The sequence below is a fragment of the Myodes glareolus genome, chromosome 5, assembly GCF_982192425.1.
Source record: "Myodes glareolus chromosome 5, mMyoGla1.1, whole genome shotgun sequence".
Classification (NCBI taxonomy): domain Eukaryota; kingdom Metazoa; phylum Chordata; class Mammalia; order Rodentia; family Cricetidae; genus Myodes; species Myodes glareolus.
In genome coordinates, this window is record NC_142030.1 from 24127275 (window position 1) to 24147414 (window position 20140).

The following is a 20140-nucleotide window of genomic DNA, read 5'->3' on the forward strand; positions in this document are numbered from 1 at the left end:
TCCTCCTATTCCTCCTCCTTTTTTGAGGCAGTTGGCATATAGTAACCCAGGCTTGCCTGGAACTAGGAATGTAGCACAGGATGACCTGAAACTTCCAGATTCTCCTGCCACTGCCTCACAAGGGTTGGGGTTATAGGCATGTCCCACCACTCCTGGCTGTATATGAATGTATTTAAAATTAGGTAACTTAGTAATTATTTCAATCCAACAACTTATAGTTAACCTTCCCCTCTCCATGTTTCAAGTTCTTCCTCAGTGAGGCATTGCACTCCAGTTCTTTTAGATATATTTATTCATCTGCTCCATCAGTTAGCAGACTGTTAGCTGTAACCGCTCCTAACTGCACATGCTGTCTCTTCCGTCTGTCATGCTGTCTCCCCTCCCACCAGCTCCATTTCATTGGTGCCTAGGGAATATTGCCACCTACACCAGGCAACTTTCTCTTCCCCACTCTACCATTTTTTTGGATACCAGGCTTTGCTGCAGATGACTATGCAAAAAACCCCGGCAGCCTCATTGCTGGCTGTCTTAGAAACTGACTTCTCTGTGCTGGGGAGGCGAGGGAAGAAAGGAAGAAAGAAAGAATGGGTGAAAGGTAAGAAGGCAGATTATGGATGTGTTTTGAATAGGGAGCTCATAGGATTTGGAAGTAGACCTAATATAGAGAGCATGGGAAAGGAGTAAACAGTGATTTTAAGGTTTTTGGCTTGAGCCACCAGGAGAACTGAATGCCATTAATAAGTGATAGAAACAATAGAAGTCTTGATGGGAGTGATGAGAGCTCATTTTGGAGTGTATTAAATTGGAGGAGATGTAAGCGCAGTGTGCTACCCATACTTCTTGACATTATCACCTGGAGATACATATTTGGGAATGCCTGGCACCGAGATGTTGTTTAAAGCCATAAGTTCATTGGAGTTTCAAAGAGGGAACATTTGATAGGAAAATTTGCTGATCCCAGGACCAGTTTACAATTCCAGAGATGGGTAGGTAGGGTCAGTCAGTGAGGCGGGAGGAAGATCAGGGGGATGCAGTGTTTTGGTAGCTAAGGGAAGAAAATGTTTCAACAAATAAGAAAGGATAAGCTATCAGATGCCTCTTGGTTGGTCAGGAGAGGCAAAGACTGTGGATTTGCTGTTGAATTTGGTAGTGTGGAGGTCACTGGTGACACCAATAATGTGTATGGAGTGTGGTGCTTGGCTGGAGGTTTCGGAAAGAATGGGAAACATGAAAGACAGCAAATGTAGAAAACTTGGAGGAGTTTTAGATAAGACACATTCTCCCAGCCTTCTGTGTGCATGATTTTTGGCTCTGGAGCTAAGTTTAAAGTGGCTTTTTCTGACGGGTGTGGATAGCATGGAGTTACTGCTATCTACACGTTATTGCTGTGTTCTATTTTGTTGATGAAAGATTTCTGTCCTTGGTCAGCCAATATCTTTGTTACTGTTCTGTTCCACCATGACCAAGGCAACTTATAAAAGGACACATTTAACTGGGGCTTGCTTACAGTTTCAGAGGGTTAGCCCATGATTGGCGTGCCTGGGAGTCTGGCTCAGGCATGGCACTGGAGCAGTAGTTAAAAACTTATGTCCTGATCTGCCGGCAGCTGGCAGACAGAGTGAGACTAGGTCTGGCATGGGCTTTTGAAACCTCAAATCCCAGCCCCAGTGACACACCTCCAACAAGGCCACATCTCTTAATCCTTCTTAAACAGTTCACTAACTGGGAACTAAGCATTAAAATGTTTTCACCTATGGGTGCCGTTCTAATTCATATAATCAGAAACGGATCACTGGGCTGGCAGGGGAGCCAATGAAAATCCCTGCAGGAGTTTAGTACAAAGGAGGACCTGGAGCTGGGAAACTCCTTTTTAAAGAGTTCTGCAAGTGTTAGGGAAGGGAAACTTTACAGATTGTAGCAAGTATTGGGCCTTGTCAGCCTTTACCGTCTTCTAAACTTTTTTATTAGATTTTTAAAAAATACCAATCCAAGTTCCCACTCCCCTCCTCCCATTTCCTCCACATGCCCTCCCACCCCACCCCCATCCAGTCCTCAGGGAGGGTAAAGCACATTTCTTTGCGGAAGATCCAAGGCCCTCCCTTCTATATCTAGGCTGAGCAAGGTATACATCCAAAGAGAATAGGATCTCAAAAAGCCAGTACATGCAGTAGGGATAAATCCTGGTGCCACTGCCAGTGGCCCCTCAGTCTGCCCCAGCCATGAAACTGTCAACCACATTCAGAGGGACTAGTTTGGTCCTATGCTTGTTCTTTCCCAGTCTGGCTGGTGTTGGTGAGCTCCCATTAACTCAGGTAAACTATTTCAGTGGGTGAACCCATCATGGTCTTGACCTCTTTGCTCATAGTCTCATTCCTCCCACTCTTCAACTGGAAGCTCAGTTCAGTGCTCCGATGTGGGTCTCTGCCTGTTTCTATCAGTTGCTGGGTGAAGGTTCTGTGGTGATATTTAAGATAATCATCAGTAGCCAGAACCTGGAAACAACCAAGATGCCCCTCAACCAAAGAATGGATAAAGAAAATGTGGCACATTTACACATTAGAGTACTACTCAGTGGTAAAAAACAATGACATCTTGAATTTTCCTTGTAAATGGATGGAATTAGAAAACACTATCCTGAGTGAGATAAGCCACACCCAAAAAGATGAATATGGTATGTACTTACTCATGAGTGGGCACTGGCTATAAACGAAGAACATTGAGCCTATGGTTCATGATCCTTCTAAACTTTTTTTTTAATGTAGACTATTGGAGAATCTTTTTTTGTCCATATTTTTCTTTATTTATAAGGAAACCTTACTAAAAATTAGGATATACTTCAACTTACCGAAATTTAGACAAGTCTTTTTATTATTTATATAGACTTTTCTATGTTTACTTTCATCTCTCTCTCTCTCTCTCTCTCTCTCTCTCTCTCTCTCTCTCTCTCTGTGTGTGTGTGTGTGTGTGTGCATGTGAGTGCATGTACATGTGTGTGTTCATGTTGGGTGTCTTTTTCAGTCAGTTCCATCTTATTTTTTTTCAATTAAATTTTCTTGTGTGTGTGTGTTGGAGTGAGGGTGGGCGTGCTACAGTGCATGTGCAGAGGTCAGGGGACAGCCCTGTGGAGTTAGTTCTCCTTCCACCCTGTGTGGCTTCTGGGGATAGAACTCAGGTCCTCAGACTTGTGCTGCAGATGCTTTACTGCTGAGCCATCTTGTCACACTTCTACTTTTTGTTTTGTTTTGTTTTTGAGACAGTCTCATATTGAAGCTGGAGTTCACTGATGTGTCTAGCTGGCACTAGGGCTCCACCTTTCTCTGCCTCCCCAGTGCTCCGATTACAGATATGTGTAGCTGTACCTAACTTTTTTCACATGTTCTGGGGAGCCAAGCCCATGTTCTTGTGATGTTCACAAGCTCGAGCTTGTCAGTAGTAGCAGGGCCTAGTGGGAAACTAACAGATCTGCCACAGGGTGCAGAGTTGTTCCACTGTTAGGCTCATGAGTGACAGCTGCTTTCTTTGTCCCTCTTTATTCCAGAGTCTACGTTGTTTGCTGAACTTGGCTACTTCACAGATGCTGATGAGGTGCAGTTCGATGCAGCAAATGAAACTTACGTAAGTCCTGGAGGAGAAATAGTGAATGACTTGATGTTTCATCTACACTGTGATTAATGCACGAGGGCTTCAGACAGTAGGTTAGGCTAGTAGCTAAATGACATCATTAATCAGGAATATTAGTAGCTCCTTTGCAGTCGGCAAATGCAGAGCTACAAAGTTCCTGAGTGCTGGTTTGAGAAGACTTGTTGGCTTAGCATATATTTAGTCTTAGGGGTGGTGACCTTGGGAAAGTCAGTTTTTTCTTTTTATTTTGGAGACAAGGCTTCACTCTGTAGTCTTGGCTGGTCTGGGAATTACTGTGTGTCTCAGCTGGCCTGCAGTTCCTCGCAGTCCTCTCGCCCCAGCCTTCTGAGAGCTGGGGTTCCAGGGCTGAACCACTGCACCAAGTCCTAGCTCTTGAGTTTTAGATACTTTGCGGGTCGTGGGAATAGCAGTAATAAGAGGCACGGTGAGTCAGATCTAGTCAAGCTTACCGGCTTCCTTTTTAAGAGCTCTAAAAATTAGTCATATTTTTACCTTTGTGATTACTCAGAGAACTATATAAAAACTGTTATTGGAGGCCTGGAGAGATGGCTTAGTGGCTAAGAGCACTGGTTGCTCTTTCAGAGGACCCTGGTTCAATTCTAAGCACCTACATGGCCTCTAACAACTGCTTATAACTCTAGTTTGAGAGGATCTGGAGTCTGCAGACACTGTACACACATGCTGCACAGACATACATGCAGGCAAAACACATCTACATAAAATAAAAATAAATTAATTTTAAAAGCTTATTATAATTCTGTGAGCCATTAAAATGACTTAGGTTGTTTTTTTTTAATTTTTTTTTTATTTTTATTTTTTTAGTGACAAGGTCTCATTATATGGTCCTACCCGGACTGGAACTTGCTATGAAGTGTAGCTTTGAATTCACAGAGATACACCTGCCTCTGTCTCCCATAATTTATTAATTATGTATACAGTGTTCTGTCTGCATATATGCTACAGGCCAGAAGAAGGCACCAAATCTCAATATAGATGGTTATGAGCCACCATATATGTGGTTGCTGGGAATTGAACTCAGGACCTCTGGAAAATCAGCCATTGCTCTTAACCTCTGAGCCATCTCTCCAGCCCCAGGTTTTTTTTTTTTTTTTATTAATATATACATATAGCTGGTTGCCTCATTCTTTATTACCTTTACCTGCTGAGTTGTCTTATTGGTCTTAAAAATGGATTTTGGGTTTATTTGTTGAATTCATAAAGATTTTAGAAGTTCGAGAACCACAGAGTGGTGGGGAAGAACATTGTCTAATAGTACTTACCACCTCCATGATACCTGCGTTGTTTTTGGCTGTGTCTGTGTCTTTCTTTTACAGGGAGAGGATATGAATAACTGTTTGTTTGGACTTGTTTATCTAAAACATCTCTCTTGTTGGATCTGGATCTCTCTATGGCAAAAGATTCATTTTGTGAATTTTATTTTATTTTTGACAAGATTTCTCTGTGTAGCTTTGGAGCTTGTCCAGGCTGGCCTCAAACTCACTGAGATCGGCCTGCCTCTGCCTCCCAAGTGCTAGGATTAAAGGCTTGCGCCACCAACACTTGGCCATAGAAGAAACGGACTCCATGACTCCAAGATTAGTGAGATTTATTCTCACCATTTTGTGAATCTTTAATGTTCTGTTTTCACAGAAAGGAGTAAATCTCAGTAATCTTTGACTTATGGAGGCTATTACCTCTTCTAGTTGTTCTTGTCCTTCCGCGAGCCAGAATCTCTGTATCTCTGGGTTCTCTAAAATGTGTTTGCAGTGTGAAGTGGTTGGCTTAAATTCTTTTTATTAGATTGGGTAGTAGTAATTATGTTATCCATAGTAAACTCCCTGATGGTTTGATTCCAAGGTATGTGTATTTTGTTCTAATCATTTGCTGGTATGACACCTACAGGAAAATCATTTTGATCATCTTAACTTTGATTTGGATTTGATGCCTTGGGAATCTGACATTTGGAGCTCCAGTAGCCACTTCTGCTCAGGTAATGATGTGCTTCACCCTTCAACGCTCCTGCCAGACTCTTGGGATAGTTCGTAATACTTGGATTAAGTGGTTTAGAAAACCCCGGACAACTATGTTTATGAAATGAAAAGGATGAGGTTAGGATTACCAGCAGATAGGATCCCGATAGTGGAGTCTCCTGCATTTGATGTACATTCTTCTGAGCAAAGGGCACAACTTGGCTAATGTATTTTTCAGGTGATCCAAACTTTGTAATGGCAACAGAGAGAACAGGAAATTGGCTGAAACATTGTATTTGTTTCCTGTGTTGGTTACCTAGTGTCTAATGATAGGCGGTCCACAGTCTGTTCTTCAGAGCAGATCAACACACCATAAAACCCTTGTTATTTGAACAGAGAGTTCAAGTGCAGTTTTACAACAGTTTACTTTGGATTTTAATGTTCAATTTAATTTTTAAAAACTCAGATTTAAAGTTTATGAGTGTGAGTGTTTTGCCTTCATGTATGTCTGCACTGCTGTGTGCCTGATGCCCAAAGAGAGCAGAAGAGGGTGTCTGAGCCCCTGAACTGGAGTGTGAGGAATTGAACCTGGGTCTTTTACAAGATTAGTCAGTTCTCCTCCCTCCCTCCCCTCCCCTCCCCTCCCCTCCCCTCCCTCAATTCTTTTTCTTTGTTAGTTTCTAACTACTGAGCCATCTCTAACTCTAATCTCATTTTTTTTTTTTATAAAACTTGTATTTCTCTTTAGCCCTGGCTAGAGTTATCACACATGAGAGTCCTTTCAGAGGTTCCATTTTCCCTGACTTCATGCAGCTTCTCGGCCACTCAGGTTTTGTTCTACAGTTTTGTTATTTAAGACCCTTGAGCCAACCTACTATAGGATAAAAATTAGACTTTTTTTTCTTCAAAAGAAAATAACATTCTCATAACTTATAGCTTCTTCTTACTAATACATCTTACCTTGTTTGTTAACTAGATATGAATGTTATTCCCTTTAATCTCTATTAATCTTTTTTCTGGTGTGTGTGAGTGTGGTGTATGTGTGTAGTATATATATTTATGTGTGTGTAGAGGCTAGAGGAATTGTGTCCCCTCCTCTCACTTAGAAACATTTTTCTGTGTATGAATGTTTCATTCACATGTATGTTTGCGCACCGTGTGAGTGCCTGTTGCCTGTGGAGGTCAGAAGAGGACATCAGCTCCCCTGGAGCTGGAGTTATGGACAGTTGTGAGCTGCCACATGGGTGCTGGGGATCAAACCCAGGTCCTCTGTTAGACCAGCAAGTGTTCCTAACTGTTGCCTCATCTCTCTAGTCTCCTCTGTCACCTTCTGAGTTATTTCTTTGAGACAGGGACTCTCCCAGAACCCAGAGCTCATGCTTCTTGGTGAGGCTGGCAGCTAGTAGCATTGTTTGTTTGTTTGTTTTGTTTGTTTCTGAGATAGGGTTTTTCTGTGTAACAGCCCTGGCAATCCTGGAACTCACTTTGTAGACCAGGTTGGCCTCAGTTCACTGAGACCTGCCTGCCTGTGCTTCCCCGAGTGCCTGGATATGCCACCACCACCTAGCACACTGATATTTTTAAGGGAATATGATAGGATTGGGTTTGAGTGTGCTGAGAGAACCTGGGACTGGTTGTTACTGATAGGCCTGTGAGACCCTCACCCCTTATTCTCAAAGGGGCAAGAAGAAATTTCCTAGCAGAATGTTTTCCCAGAAAGATAATGGCCTTCCCCTCTCCCACCCAGGAGATTCCGAGCACAAGGTCACTTAGCTCAGCCCAGCCAGCCACCTGGTACAGGCTGATAAAGATGGCCTAACTCAAGAACAGTGGCCTTGCTCTAAAAACAAGGAAAAAGCTGACTTAACAGAATGGGAGGGAGCAAAAGTCCTTGTACCCATGCCAAAGCATCTTCAAAGATTCTCTTTTTAGTTACGCCTTTAAAAGCAAACCCCACAGAGGAGATACAACTCCTCTCTACCTTGTTGTAACGGGCATGGAGAAGAGTTCCAAACATGTTTGTATTATGCTGATTAATCCTTGCTTTTTACAGTCTGGGCCTCTCTGATGGTCTCTCTCTGGGGGTCGTAATCTGGGCACAACAGCCAAGGCTGATAAGAGAAATTGAGGGATGTTTTCTCCTGTCTTCTAGTATGTTTCCTTCTTGTGTGCCCCAACTATACTGTCTAAAAGGAAACTTAGAAATATATTAATAATTAGTGTCACAGATTATAGGAATTGAGATAGAGTGCATATCATCAACACATTTTCCCTGTTAAATACCTTCCCATCTCTACCCTTCCTATTCTCCTTCCTTTGATGTTCTTATTTTGTTCAATTCCTGTGTTCTGTCATAGAATATGGGTTACAGGAGTGTTCTCCAGTCCAGATTCCTGATCCATAGACTCTGGGAACCTAATATGATGGTTGTTTTAAGCTTCTTAGATTTAGTTACACAGTAGTAATTAGAAAACTGGGGTGGGATGTAGCTCAGTAGTAAAGTGTTTATGTAGCATGCAGAGTCCTGAGATTGACATTCAGCACCCCAAAAACAACAGCAATAGCCAACCAACCAACCAACCAACCAGACAAACAAAAGCCAAAAATGTAGCAGAAAACCAAGAATCTAGTGAGAATATTGACCTTGTATTTTCTATATTCTATGGTGGGAGTCAGGAGCTGAGCAAGATCAGTAAGAGCGTAAAATGAAGGGGAAGAGATCAGTAGGATTTAGATGGGAGAATGCTGGTTACTCTTGTTTCTTTTCTCATTTTGTGTATGGTATATATAATATTGAAAATATAAAAAAGCTTATAGAGTAGAAGAGTGTTTCTCCTACTGTTCCTCAGCCAAGATAGGAAGTACCAATTATGTAATCAATTTCTCCCTTTGGGCTCTCCTGAGAGTTAGTGCAGATGCAGCTTCCTACAGGAGTGGAAGTGTACACTGTTTGCTGATCCTGAGTTTTTCATTTTAAGAGACCATTTTACCTTCTTTTTTACTCAGTGTTTTACATTTGTATGGAATTGAGTGTAAAACCTTTTCTCCATGTCTTTCAGTTAAAGATATTAAGACAGAACCCCAGCCTCTTTCTCCAGCTTCAAGTTGTTCAGTCTCATCTCCTCTGTCCATAGACTCCTGTTCGTCAACGCAGCATGTTCCTGTAAGTGGCTAGACTATTGTGATGTTCTAATGGGGGAGGCAGCTGGCACTATGTGTTTCAAGGAACCTTATTCCTCTGAGGAAAATGTGACTTGACAAGGGACTCTTGGGATTGAGAAGGCTGTTAGCTTCCTAGGTTTGGCTCACCCCCCTTTGTTCTTACTTTCTTAATGTCTAATGGGCTTTGCTTGTTTGATATTTGCTTCCTGCACTTCCTTTTCCTCTCTACTAGGGTATACGTTCTTTAAGGACATGGAGGAATGTAAGATTTATAATTTCTGGCTCACAGAACCTGGGATATGATCTGTTTAGTTCAGAAACTCCTACCATTGTCTTTGGAATGAACTGAGATCTTTACAAAAGTCTGGTAGCTCCTTTGGAATGTGTCTGTCTCAGCTTTGAGGTCAAGAAAATGAAGTACCTGATTAAATATGAAAAAGGTAAAACACAAGAAGAAAAGTCAAATTAATGTTTCATGTTTTATCTGTTGTAAATTGAGGTATCTTCATTCTGAAAGGTTCTATATTTAACCAATTACTAAATCTTGGTGATTCTATTCTCTCTCTCTCTCTGTCTCTCTGTCTCTCGTGTGTGTGTGTGTGTGTGTGTGTGTGTGTGTAGACGACAACCTTCAGGAGTTAGTTCTTTTCTTCTCCCATGTTGGGGATCAGACTAAGTTTCTCGGGCCTGCATGGCAAGCTTTTTTACCTGCTGAATCATCATCTCTCCAGCCCTTTTTTCACTTACTATTTCTAAGATTAGTTGTTTTTTAACCTTTTCCCAGGCCATCATCATCTGACCTTAGGATACAAGACATTAGGATTTTAACTGGCGGGCTGCCTACGAACCCTCCAAACCTTTCTTAGTAGAGTCATCTTCAAAGATAAATCTAAAATTACAAAATTGACTATGTTCTTTGTCTCTAAACCTTTTAATAACTTCCAGATACTTAAAGCATGACATTCAAATCATCTGTGTGCTGAGTCCTTCAAGATCTGTCCATGTTTATCTCTAGCTGTTTCAGGCTTGCTTTACTGCTTTGTGTTGCACCTCCCATCTTCAGACTCCGCTTAGCTTGAGCCCTGTGCGTCTCTGAGAACTGCACTCGGCACATGCAGTCCTGTGCTAGGCGCTTTGCAGCGCTGGGCTGTGCTCTGGAGACAGCTTCTAACCGTAGGGCTGTATTAGTGACGTTTCCTGTTGCCATGACAGAACCCCTACCCGAAATAACTTAGGAAGTAAAGGTTTATTTTGGTTGCATTTGTCTTGGAAGGGAAGGTATGGCAGCCGCGGAGTGAGGCTGCTGCTCTCCTTTTAGCTATGGTCAGAAAGAAGACAGATGAATGTTCCACTTTGCTTGTTTTCTGTGCGTTTGAAGATGGGCCCTCAGCCCATGGAATGGTTCTTCGCACATCTAGGGTGGGTCTTCACAGCTCAGCCTAATCAAAAATCCCTCATGGATATTCCCTAGAGATTTGTATTCAAGGCGATTCTAGAGCCTGTCCAGTTAATAACATAAACCATCATAGTTGTCAAGGGTGACTTCACACTTGTGATCCTGCTGCCTCAGCATCCCACGTGCTGGGATCACAGAGGGTTTTTTTTTTTGTTTTTTTTTTTTGGCACAGGGTTTTCCTGTGTAACAGTCCTAGCTGTCTTGGAACTAGCTTTTGTAGACCAGGCTGACCTCGCACTCACAGGGATTCACCTGCCTCTGCGAGTGCTGGGATTAAAGGCATGCGCCACCACCATCCTGCAAGAGAGTCTACTTGGGTAAAAGTAGAGTCTACTGGGTTGCCCAGGCTGGATTCAGTGCAGGAATGTGACACTGTGTCTGCCCTGGGTTCTTTTTTTTCCTTTTGTTTTTTTGTTTGTTTGTTTTTGAGGCAGGGTTTCACTATCTAGCCCTGTCTGGCCTGGAACTAATTTGGAGATCAGTCTGGTCTTGAACTTGTGTAGATCTTTCTGCCTCAGCCTTCGGAGTGCTAAGATTAAAGATGTGTTTCAGGGTACTCAGCCTGGTTTTCTCTTATTGTTTTTAATTTCTATATTTATATAAAATATAAGTATAAATATATAATATAATTAAATATATAACAAATATAAATATATAATTAAATAAATATACAAACTAAAATATAAATATATGTATTTTATAAATAAAAATATATTTATTATTATGGTTACTACTAGTACTGCTGTTATTATTATTGATACCCTTCCTCATCTTCATTTCTTTTTTCTGCCTACTACTTCTCTTCCTCCTTTCTATTTTTCCTTCTCCTGTTTTTCAAAAGGTTTTTATCACTCATAAAAACATTCTCTAATGTTTATTTATTGATTGATTGATTTTGTTTTTGTTTTTGTTTTTTGAAGTAGGGTTTCTTCCTCTGTGTTGCTCTGGCTGTCTTGGAGCTCATTCTGGACCAAACTGGCCTTGAACTTAGACATCTACCTGCCTCTACCTCTCTCTCCTGGGATTAAAGGCGTATGCCACCACCTTCCGACTATGTTCTTATTCTTTTTATCTTGCTACATTGTCATTTGGAGTAACCTTAAATTTGTAAGTATTTTGCGGAGATTTTTGTCTAAACCGTTTGAGAGGCAGTTGCCCCCTGATGGACTGAACTCCAAATACTTATCACGTCTACCCCCTATGAACAAGAATATTTTTTATTGAACAATACAGCCATCAAAACAAGGAACTAAACATTGATATATAATAATAATTTTATGTGTAGCCCCCATTTAGATTGTGTCAGGTTCTCCAGTACTATCCTTTAAAACAGCAAAAGCATCCAGTTATAGCGTATGTAGTTTTCTTACTGTCTTATTTTTCTTCATTCTGGAACAATTCTTTTTTCTTGACCCGTCACTTGGATTGCCAGGTGTTTCTTCAGGATTGGATTCAGATTTTTGTATCTATGATAGGAATGTCATAGACAGATTCTGTGTCTGCCTTTTGTTTTGTCTTTGAGATAAGATCTGTTCAAGCTGTCTTTAAAGTTGTTACTTAGTGGAAGATGACCTTGATTGATTCTCCTAGCTCTCTGTCTTCCAAGAGCTGAGGTAATAGGCACAAGCCACCCACCGTCTATCTTCTCATTTATTTTTGATGCTAAAGGTTCAGTGTGGTGACACAATTTCAGCTTGTACCGTTAGTGGGGTGGTCATCTCAGTTAACTCCAGCTCCCGCTAGACGCACAACTATGGAGTTATTCTCTCTCTCTTTGCTAGTTGCTGGTATTTTATGAAAAAAGACACTTTAAAATCATGAAAAAGTCCTGCTCTTACAAAAGGAACATTTACATTTTTATTTTCTGTATGTGTATGATTGTGTGTGTATTCGTGGATAGGTCACGGGGAATGTGTGGAAGGCAGACTCTGCCATGTGGGTTCTGGGATTGAACTCAGCGCACTTATTTATATTACTTGTTTGCCTATTTGTATTAGTGTGGGCTCATTGTTGCCCATTTCATTTAGATTATATATAATCCATTGCTGTGGTCATTTATTCCTTTTGTTCCTGTGATCTTTTGCTTTTTTCATTGTGCTTAGCCATCTTACATCAAGGCTCTCTCCTAGGCCATTGCCTCGCCCTTGCCCTGACTTCTCAGATCACATGGTTCCCCTTGTGAATGCTCTCCCTATTCTTCTGGTGCTCTGGCAAGTCCCCCAGGCATGGATGATGGTCCTGCAGCTCCATCTAGTGGCTAATGGTTAAATTATTCAGGAAGAAAATTTTTAAAAATTTATTTATTTATTTATTTATTTATTAAAAATTTCCACCTCCTCCCCACCTCCCTTTTCCCTTCCCCTCCTGACCTCCCCCTCCCTCTCTAGTCCTAAGAGCAGTCAGGGTTCCCTGCCCCGTGGGAAGTCCAAGGTCCTCCCTCCTCCATCCAGGTATATAAAGGTGAGCATCCAAACAAACCAGGCTCCCACAAAGTCAGTCCATGCAGTAGAATCAAAACCCAGTGCCATTGTCCTTGGTTTCTCAGTCAGCCCTCATTGCCAGCCACATTCAGAGTGTCCAGTTTGATCACATGCTCCATCACTCCTAGTCCAGCTGGCCTTAGTGAGCTCCCATTAGATCAATCCCATCGTCTCAGTGGGTGGATGCACCCCTCGTGGTTCTGACTTCCTTGATCATGCTCTCCCTCCTTCTGCTCCTCATTTGGTCCTTGGGAGCTCAATCCAGTGCTCCAATGTGGGTCTCTGTCTCTATCTTCATCCATCACCAGATGAAGGTTCTATGGTGATATGCAAGATATTCATCAGTGTGGCTATGGGTTTTTATGTGTTAATACAAATTTCTCATAAGGTTTTATTTTTAATATATAGATCTCAGATTAATTTGAAATTATCTTATATGTACTACAAGATACAGGCTTAATTTTATGTTTCCCCAAATTATTATCAAAAGGTTTATGCCAATATTATTTCTTAAAAGATTTATTTTTCTCCTAACTGATTTCAGTTACAGGCATATATTTTAAATTTATGCAAATGATATTAGGTCTACTATTTAAATGTTTATTATTATTAATTTATATTTGGGTATTGAAACAAACTCGTGCTTTGCAGTTCAAGCTAGCCTTGAACTCAGTGATACTCTGCTTTAGCCATTTGAGTGATGAGGTTATAAGGGCGTCCTGGATTTTATTTACTTTTAAAGATTAATTCATATTGCTCTCTATATATAACATCTGTTGCATCTAACTGCATATTTTGATAAACATTCATTATATTTTACCCATATCATGAAGAATATTGTGAAAAAATATTCTCTTGTGGACCTGTGTCCACACAGAATCCCTTTGGGAGGTATGTTCAAGAATAGAAAAAGTGGGTGGCCGGCCACAGTAAGTTGTCTTGTGCACTTCTCTGTTTACATATGTTCTTGTTTCTAAGTAATTTGTTGCCCAAAGAATGTACTCGTGGACATCAATTTGTTTGTGTTTTGCTGCAGGAGGAGTTGGATTTGTCTTCCAGCTCTCAGTCTCCCCTGTCCTTATATGGTGAAAGCTGTAACAGTCCGTCCTCTGTAGAGCCTCTCAAGGAAGACAAGCCTGTCATTGGTCCTGGAAACAAAACTGGTATCTGTCTGTCTCCCAGTTTCTATTATTTCTATTTTAGATAATGTAGGTTCCATTTTTAAAAACCAAATATTGGATTAAGCATATATTAAGCTGGCTTATATTTTTAAATTAGTGTATCATTTTAAATTAGTGTTTTATGTATATGGGTGTTTTATCTGCATTTATGTATGTGAATCAGCTGTGTGCCTCCTGCCTCCAGACGCAAAAAGAGAGCTTCAAATCTCCTGGAACTAGGATCATAGGTAGTGGTAAGCTGTTCTAGATTTCAGGTCTTCTTGAAGAGCAACCAGTACTCTTAAGTGCTGCGCCATCTTTCCCCCCTACATGAGTATATTATATAGTTGTTGTTCCTGAAAGATTTCTGTGTAGAGGACAAGGGAATAAAGTCTTGTGATGGTCTTTGTGTTCACAGGTGAAATATACTTAAAATAGATATAGATTCTGTCATCTTCAGGAGGGGTTGTAAAGGTCCTGGCAGAGACTGAATGTGAGAGGTGATAACTCTTACCTCATACTAGTCTAGACATTATTCAGTAATTTTAGCATCATCCTTACCAATTCATGGTCCCCCTTCTCAAGGCTGCAGAAAGGACAATCCCAGAGTGAGGGTTTCCTTCTGTCCAGTCATGGAAAGAACAAACACTCACCGATGATTGTTCTTAGAAGTCAAGATAATACATAGAGGAAAGTATTTAATATAATATTTTTTTATTTTTTTTAGATTGATTTGAGGTTTTTTTTTTTTTCCTCCAGAACATGGACTGACTCCAAAGAAAAAAAATCAAATGAGTTCAAAACCTTCAGTTCAGCCCAAGCCTTTATTACTTCCAGCAGCACCCAAGACTCAACCAAATGCCAATGTTCCAGCAAAAACCATCATTATTCAGACACTACCAGCCCTTATGCCACTGGCAAAACAGCAATCGATTATCAGTATACAGCCTGCACCCACTAAAGGTACCTGTGTAGACTATGGTGCTCTGTGTTTATTGGAAAGCGCTAAGGCTTATATAACGTGATTTATTTTAATTTGGGTTATAATTTTTGAGCATGCACTATGGTGTCAGGAATTTCCTTGGATCTGAGAATTTTGCAGAGATGACTAATGTAGTTCCTGTCCTTGTGGGAACAGAGTTCTACAGATCACTGATATCTGTTGCCTCTTCTTTTCTTACAGATTTTATTGTGATAATATCTGTATTTAGGGCACCAATTTTTTGTCCTTGTTGATTTCTTTTTTCTTTCTTTTTAAATTGTTTAAATTGATTTATTTTTTAAATCTTTTTATTTTTAATTTTTTTAAATTGTTAAAATAAAAATTTTATTTTATTTAAATTGTTTTATTTATTTAAATAGTTATACATATATATATATATATCAATATAAACAATATATATATATTCCTCTCCCTTCTTCCCCTTTTCCCTTCTACCTTCTCCCATATCCCTATCCTATTTCTTTTTTGAGAGAGAGTTTCATTATGTATCCTTTAGTGGCCTGGAACTCTATAAGTAGACCAGGCTGACCTCAAATCAACAGAGATCTACCCGTTTCTGCCTCCTGAGTGCCTGGACTAATGGTGTGCACCACACTTGACTGAGGCTTTTGGTACTGTGAAATCGTTTACAATGAAGAAAATTTGGGAGACTATTTTTGTATTGCTACTTCATTCTGAGATTATTGTAACTATGATCTTTTTTTGCTTTGTTTTGTTTTTGAGGGGTCGTTAGGATTTAAAATAATAAGGATTATTTCAAATCAAGTATGTGTTGCAATAACTCTGGCTCTTAATTTTTGAGGAGACTGTGTGGTTTGGTAAGCAAGGCATCGAACTAGGTTTTAGAAGAACTGACTGCTGCCAGCTAGCTCAGAATTGGTGTTTTTCTGTATTTTACCCACTAGATGGCCTCACATACTTGGGTCTACAAGAGAGTTTACTATTGAAAGAAGTTCAGGTTTGAGGGTTTGGTAATCTTGAGTTATGGGACATCTCCTAGGCTGCTTCGTCATCATTGTACTTGCACTGATCTCTGTACACATGGCTGTGAGAAGATTTATGCAGTACTCATTTCTCAGGATTGAATTTATTGGCAACATTTAGACTAGGAGTTAATAGGGCATGTGTAAGTAAACGTCGGTGTTACATTTACTTTTATGACTGTATTTGCATTTATGAATGGCTAGTTCATTTCTTTGGAGCATGGTTTCAATGAGAGAGGCTTCATAAATTTGATCTTATGTATTAGCCTTGTTTATTAAATGACCATAGGCAATTAGACATCAATAAAAAGAACTAAACAAAAAGGTTCCCAGATAAAAGAACAACGCTAATAGATAAAATAATTTGAAATGCCTTCCTCCATTTAGGATAAACTCTTTGAAATAAGGCAAAAGATTTACTGTATATTCATATATAGAGTTTTAGGAATAGTTCTTAAATCTTTTGCCAAGACCTCAAAATAATTTGTGTATTTCTGAAAGCTAAGAATTTAAGTTCATGAAGAACTTTCTTATAGTTCCCACAGCTATTAAAACATGTATAAAATTCTAAGTCTGATGCTAATATGGTCGTGTGTAAAGGAGGGATAGCCTCAAGAGTCAGTTGGCTTTAAACTGTTGGCTATGCTTGAGTGGTGGATCTCTGCTTGTTTGTTTTTTGAGAAAGGATTTCTCTGTGTAGCCCTGGTTGTCCTGGAACTCCCTCTGTAGACTAAGCTGACCTCAAATCCAGAGATCCACCTGCCTCTGCCTCCTGAAAGCCAGAATTAAAGGCGTGTGTCACCACTACTGACTGAGATATTTACTTATAACAAAAACCAGATCATTCTTTTCCAAGCATTTTATCAGTCCCAGAGGTTAAAAATCATACATTCTGAACTTCAGTGATTTCACATGATCTGAAGACTGTTTTTTTTTTGATGAGCATGTGCCAACAGATTGATTTTTATAATATAATCTATGGATTTTGGTATTAGTATTATAACTTGCAGATTAAATGTATATCTTTCATATATTATTATTTTAATTTGAGAGTGGAATGAGAGGAAGAAAGGACTAGGGTGATTGATTGCTCAGTCAGTAAAACGCTTCCCACATAAGCATGAGAACCTGAGTTCAGATGCCTAGCACCCACATAAAAAGCTGGGTAGGACACTCTAGTGCCTATGTGGAGATAGGCAGATCTCTTAGAGGTCACGGAGCAGCTTGTCTAGCTAACTGAGACGCTCCAGTTTCAGGGAGAGACCTGTCTCAACAAGTAAGGTGGAGAGCGAGCCACTGAAGAAGACACCTGTCATCAACCTCTGGCCTCAACACGCATGTACACACACTTGAAAACATACATATACTACATGAACAAAAGAAAAATGGCAGAGATGTAATACTTACAGATTTAAGTTCATATTCTCTAATGTGGGGTTAAAGTGCTTCACAATTTGGTTCCAACTTTACAGTATAGCTTCATTATTTTCTATAGAACTTTGTGCCAGTCTAACCAACCTGGCTTTGTCTATTGAATTCTGCCAACCTGAATTATTTCTCTATATTTTTGCTTCTAAGTCTTCTGTGCCTTGTAAGAATGTTGTAAGTAGTGCAGCTGAAAGATGATTAAAGCCTAGAATATCTGAAAATGGAGAACCAGGATGGCAAGTAGAGTTGTTACAAAGCCTAGCATTGTAGGGGGTGGTAATTAATGGTGAGCGTGTGTGTGTGGGAGGGAGGCCATGAAGGGCAGAGAGGAAAGTCTTTTTGGTGACGTCTATGTCTTAGACCTTTTTGATGATACCACAAATCTCTGAAATTAGGGGATGCATAAAGAGTGACATCTTGTAAGCAGGGATGGTAGAGTGAAGCCAACTTGTCTGATCAGCCAAGACTTAGTAATTAATTATATTATTATATTGTATTAATTAATCTTCTAAAAATGATGAAATGTAATCAGTTTTAGTCTCAGAATTCTGCCCTTTAATTGCGATTTAAATTTGTATAAATAGTTTCATACCAATTGTGAGGACTAGCGGGTTGATAGTGCATGGAAGCTACTATTACATAGAAAAAGGGCCAATAATGAATGTATGCTAAGCTGTTGTTATGTGCCAGACATTCTTCTAAGGGCTTCAATACATTATCTTATTTAATAGTTACATATCTCAAGTATCAATATTTTTATTTTATAGATGAGAAAACTTGGTGCAAAGAAATATTTAACCAAGTTGACACAAATATGTTAAAACAAAGTAGGTATTCCTTAAATGTTTGATATGTAGTTTGCAATCTTTGAAGAAAGTTAAGAAAGAACTGATCATGAAAATCAGTGGTCATATCATTCAGCATTGCATTCAGCATTGAATCCAGCTGTCTTCCATTAAGGGGATTTGCCTGTAATACTAGAGAGGATTTGGAGTATGCCAAAAGGATAAACCACCCTTTGGTGTGTTCTGTTTTATGTGTTTCCACAGCAGGAATAGTCCCTATGTTCAGCTGCTAACTACTGAATGCCCCAAACAGTCCTTTGCGTTGTAGCCTTTGGCCTGGTCAGCACTTAGCAAGTAACTGTGAGAGCCTTTTGTTCTTGGACAGACTGTAATAGAAATTTAGTGGTTCCTGCCATTCCATCTTGAACTTGAACATGCCTAAAATCTTTAGAGGACCCTTGATTTAGATCAAATGAAGACAGCTGGGGACTTTAGGGTGTAAGAGCTTGAAATACAGCGTGTAGTAAGGGAGGCAGCAGTGGCCTGGTAGGACAAGAGCTGTATTTGGTGTACAGACTGTCTTGGTAATCCTATCTCCATAAGGTGCAATTCTCTTGGCTGGGACATAGGGACAGTGAGACGGGACAGTGAAATTGATTCTCTCTCTCTCTCTCTCTCTCTCTCTGTCTCTCTGTCTCTCTGTCTCTCTCTCCTTCCCCTGTCTTTCCCCCTTCCTTCTTTTCTTTCTTTTTAGTAATGGGAATTGAACCTAAGACCCTGTTCATACTTGACAAGTCCTCTACCACTACCACTGAACTCTATACATTTCCCAGCCTTCTTTTCACATTCTGTTTTGAGATCGAGTCTCATTAGGTGGCTTAGGCTAACCTTGAATTCCCTCTGTAGCCCTAGTTGACCTTGAACTTGTGATCCTTTTATACTGGCTAGGATTATAGGATTTATAATGAGGATTATAGGCCTATACTGCCAGGCCAAGTTTTGGATTATTTTTTAAAATCAGTTTTAAAGAATATTACAGACATTCACAGTGTTATTTACCAGTGTTTTAAATCTACAGTTGGGTCTACAGGTCTGACCCTTTCTTTTAGGTAATTCAATGTGTTTATTATCTCCTCTGTTCTTTGGAATAGACTCAAATTTGGAACAATGTTTAGAGGAAGGAAGGTTTTCTATTCTTATATAATCGCAATTTTAAGCTTAGAAGGCATGGAACATTGTTTCTGAGAACGTTGTTCTCTTCCCCAAGTATCGGTTTACGCCACTGGTTCTATACGGTGGGGTGGTGGGCTGGGCAGAAAAGCAGTAGCCGTACAGCATTTTGCAAGGCATCGACTCTCTACTTGTTCTAAGCTGTCACTGTAGATCTAATAATTTATTTCACTTATTGTTGTACAATTATTTTCAAAAATTTATGGCTATATCTTTTGTTAATAAACTATAAATTAATTTTATTTGATTTTTTTATTGTTTTGATTTTTGAGATGGTATCTTAATACATAGTCCAAGACTGGTCTTGAACCAAAAATCCTCCTATCTCTGTCTCCCAAGTACTTGGATTTATAGCCATACATTATTATACCCAATACAAATTCATAGCTAAATTTTTCATAGTACATATTTTCACAGTCCATAGAAACCCACAGACACCATGATTATCTTATATGGCTGAGCTGGCTCTTTGATGTTAAAGAAGAGTACTTTTGGACATGGTAGTGTGTACCTATAATTTCAGCACTTGGGAGGTTGAAGCTAGAGAATTATGAATTGAGGCTAGCCTGGGCTACATAGCAGGTTGCAGGCCAGCTTTGAGCTACATTGTGAGATATTGTTTCAAAAACCCCAGGACTTAGTGGTAGAAGGCCTGCCTGGCTTGTGCAAGGCCCTGGGTTCAAACTCTAATGACTGAGAAGTAAGTATATGCAGTTAGAAATCCTTCTCTTCAGTTTTTACATTATAGTAAGTCTATCTTTTTAATGCCAGCTTGACTTAATGTCTTAATCAGTGTTGTTAAAAACACAGTCCTTTTTCATCTATTATTTATATATTACTT

General features: G+C 39.8%; 1 protein-coding gene across 3 annotated transcripts in view; it reads left to right on the plus strand.

Moving 5' to 3' along the window:
* The window catches only part of Atf6 (activating transcription factor 6), a 169856-nt gene that overhangs the window by 9739 nt on the left and 139977 nt on the right, over nucleotides 1–20140 (plus strand). For all 3 annotated transcript variants that reach the window (XM_087906157.1, XM_087906158.1, XM_087906159.1), the window contains exons 2-6: nucleotides 3539–3615; nucleotides 5545–5632; nucleotides 8672–8775; nucleotides 13747–13873; nucleotides 14630–14833. In XM_087906157.1, coding sequence (XP_087762283.1) covers nucleotides 3539–3615; nucleotides 5545–5632; nucleotides 8672–8775; nucleotides 13747–13873; nucleotides 14630–14833 — 600 coding nt within the window. The remainder of the gene's footprint in view (nucleotides 1–3538; nucleotides 3616–5544; nucleotides 5633–8671; nucleotides 8776–13746; nucleotides 13874–14629; nucleotides 14834–20140) is intronic.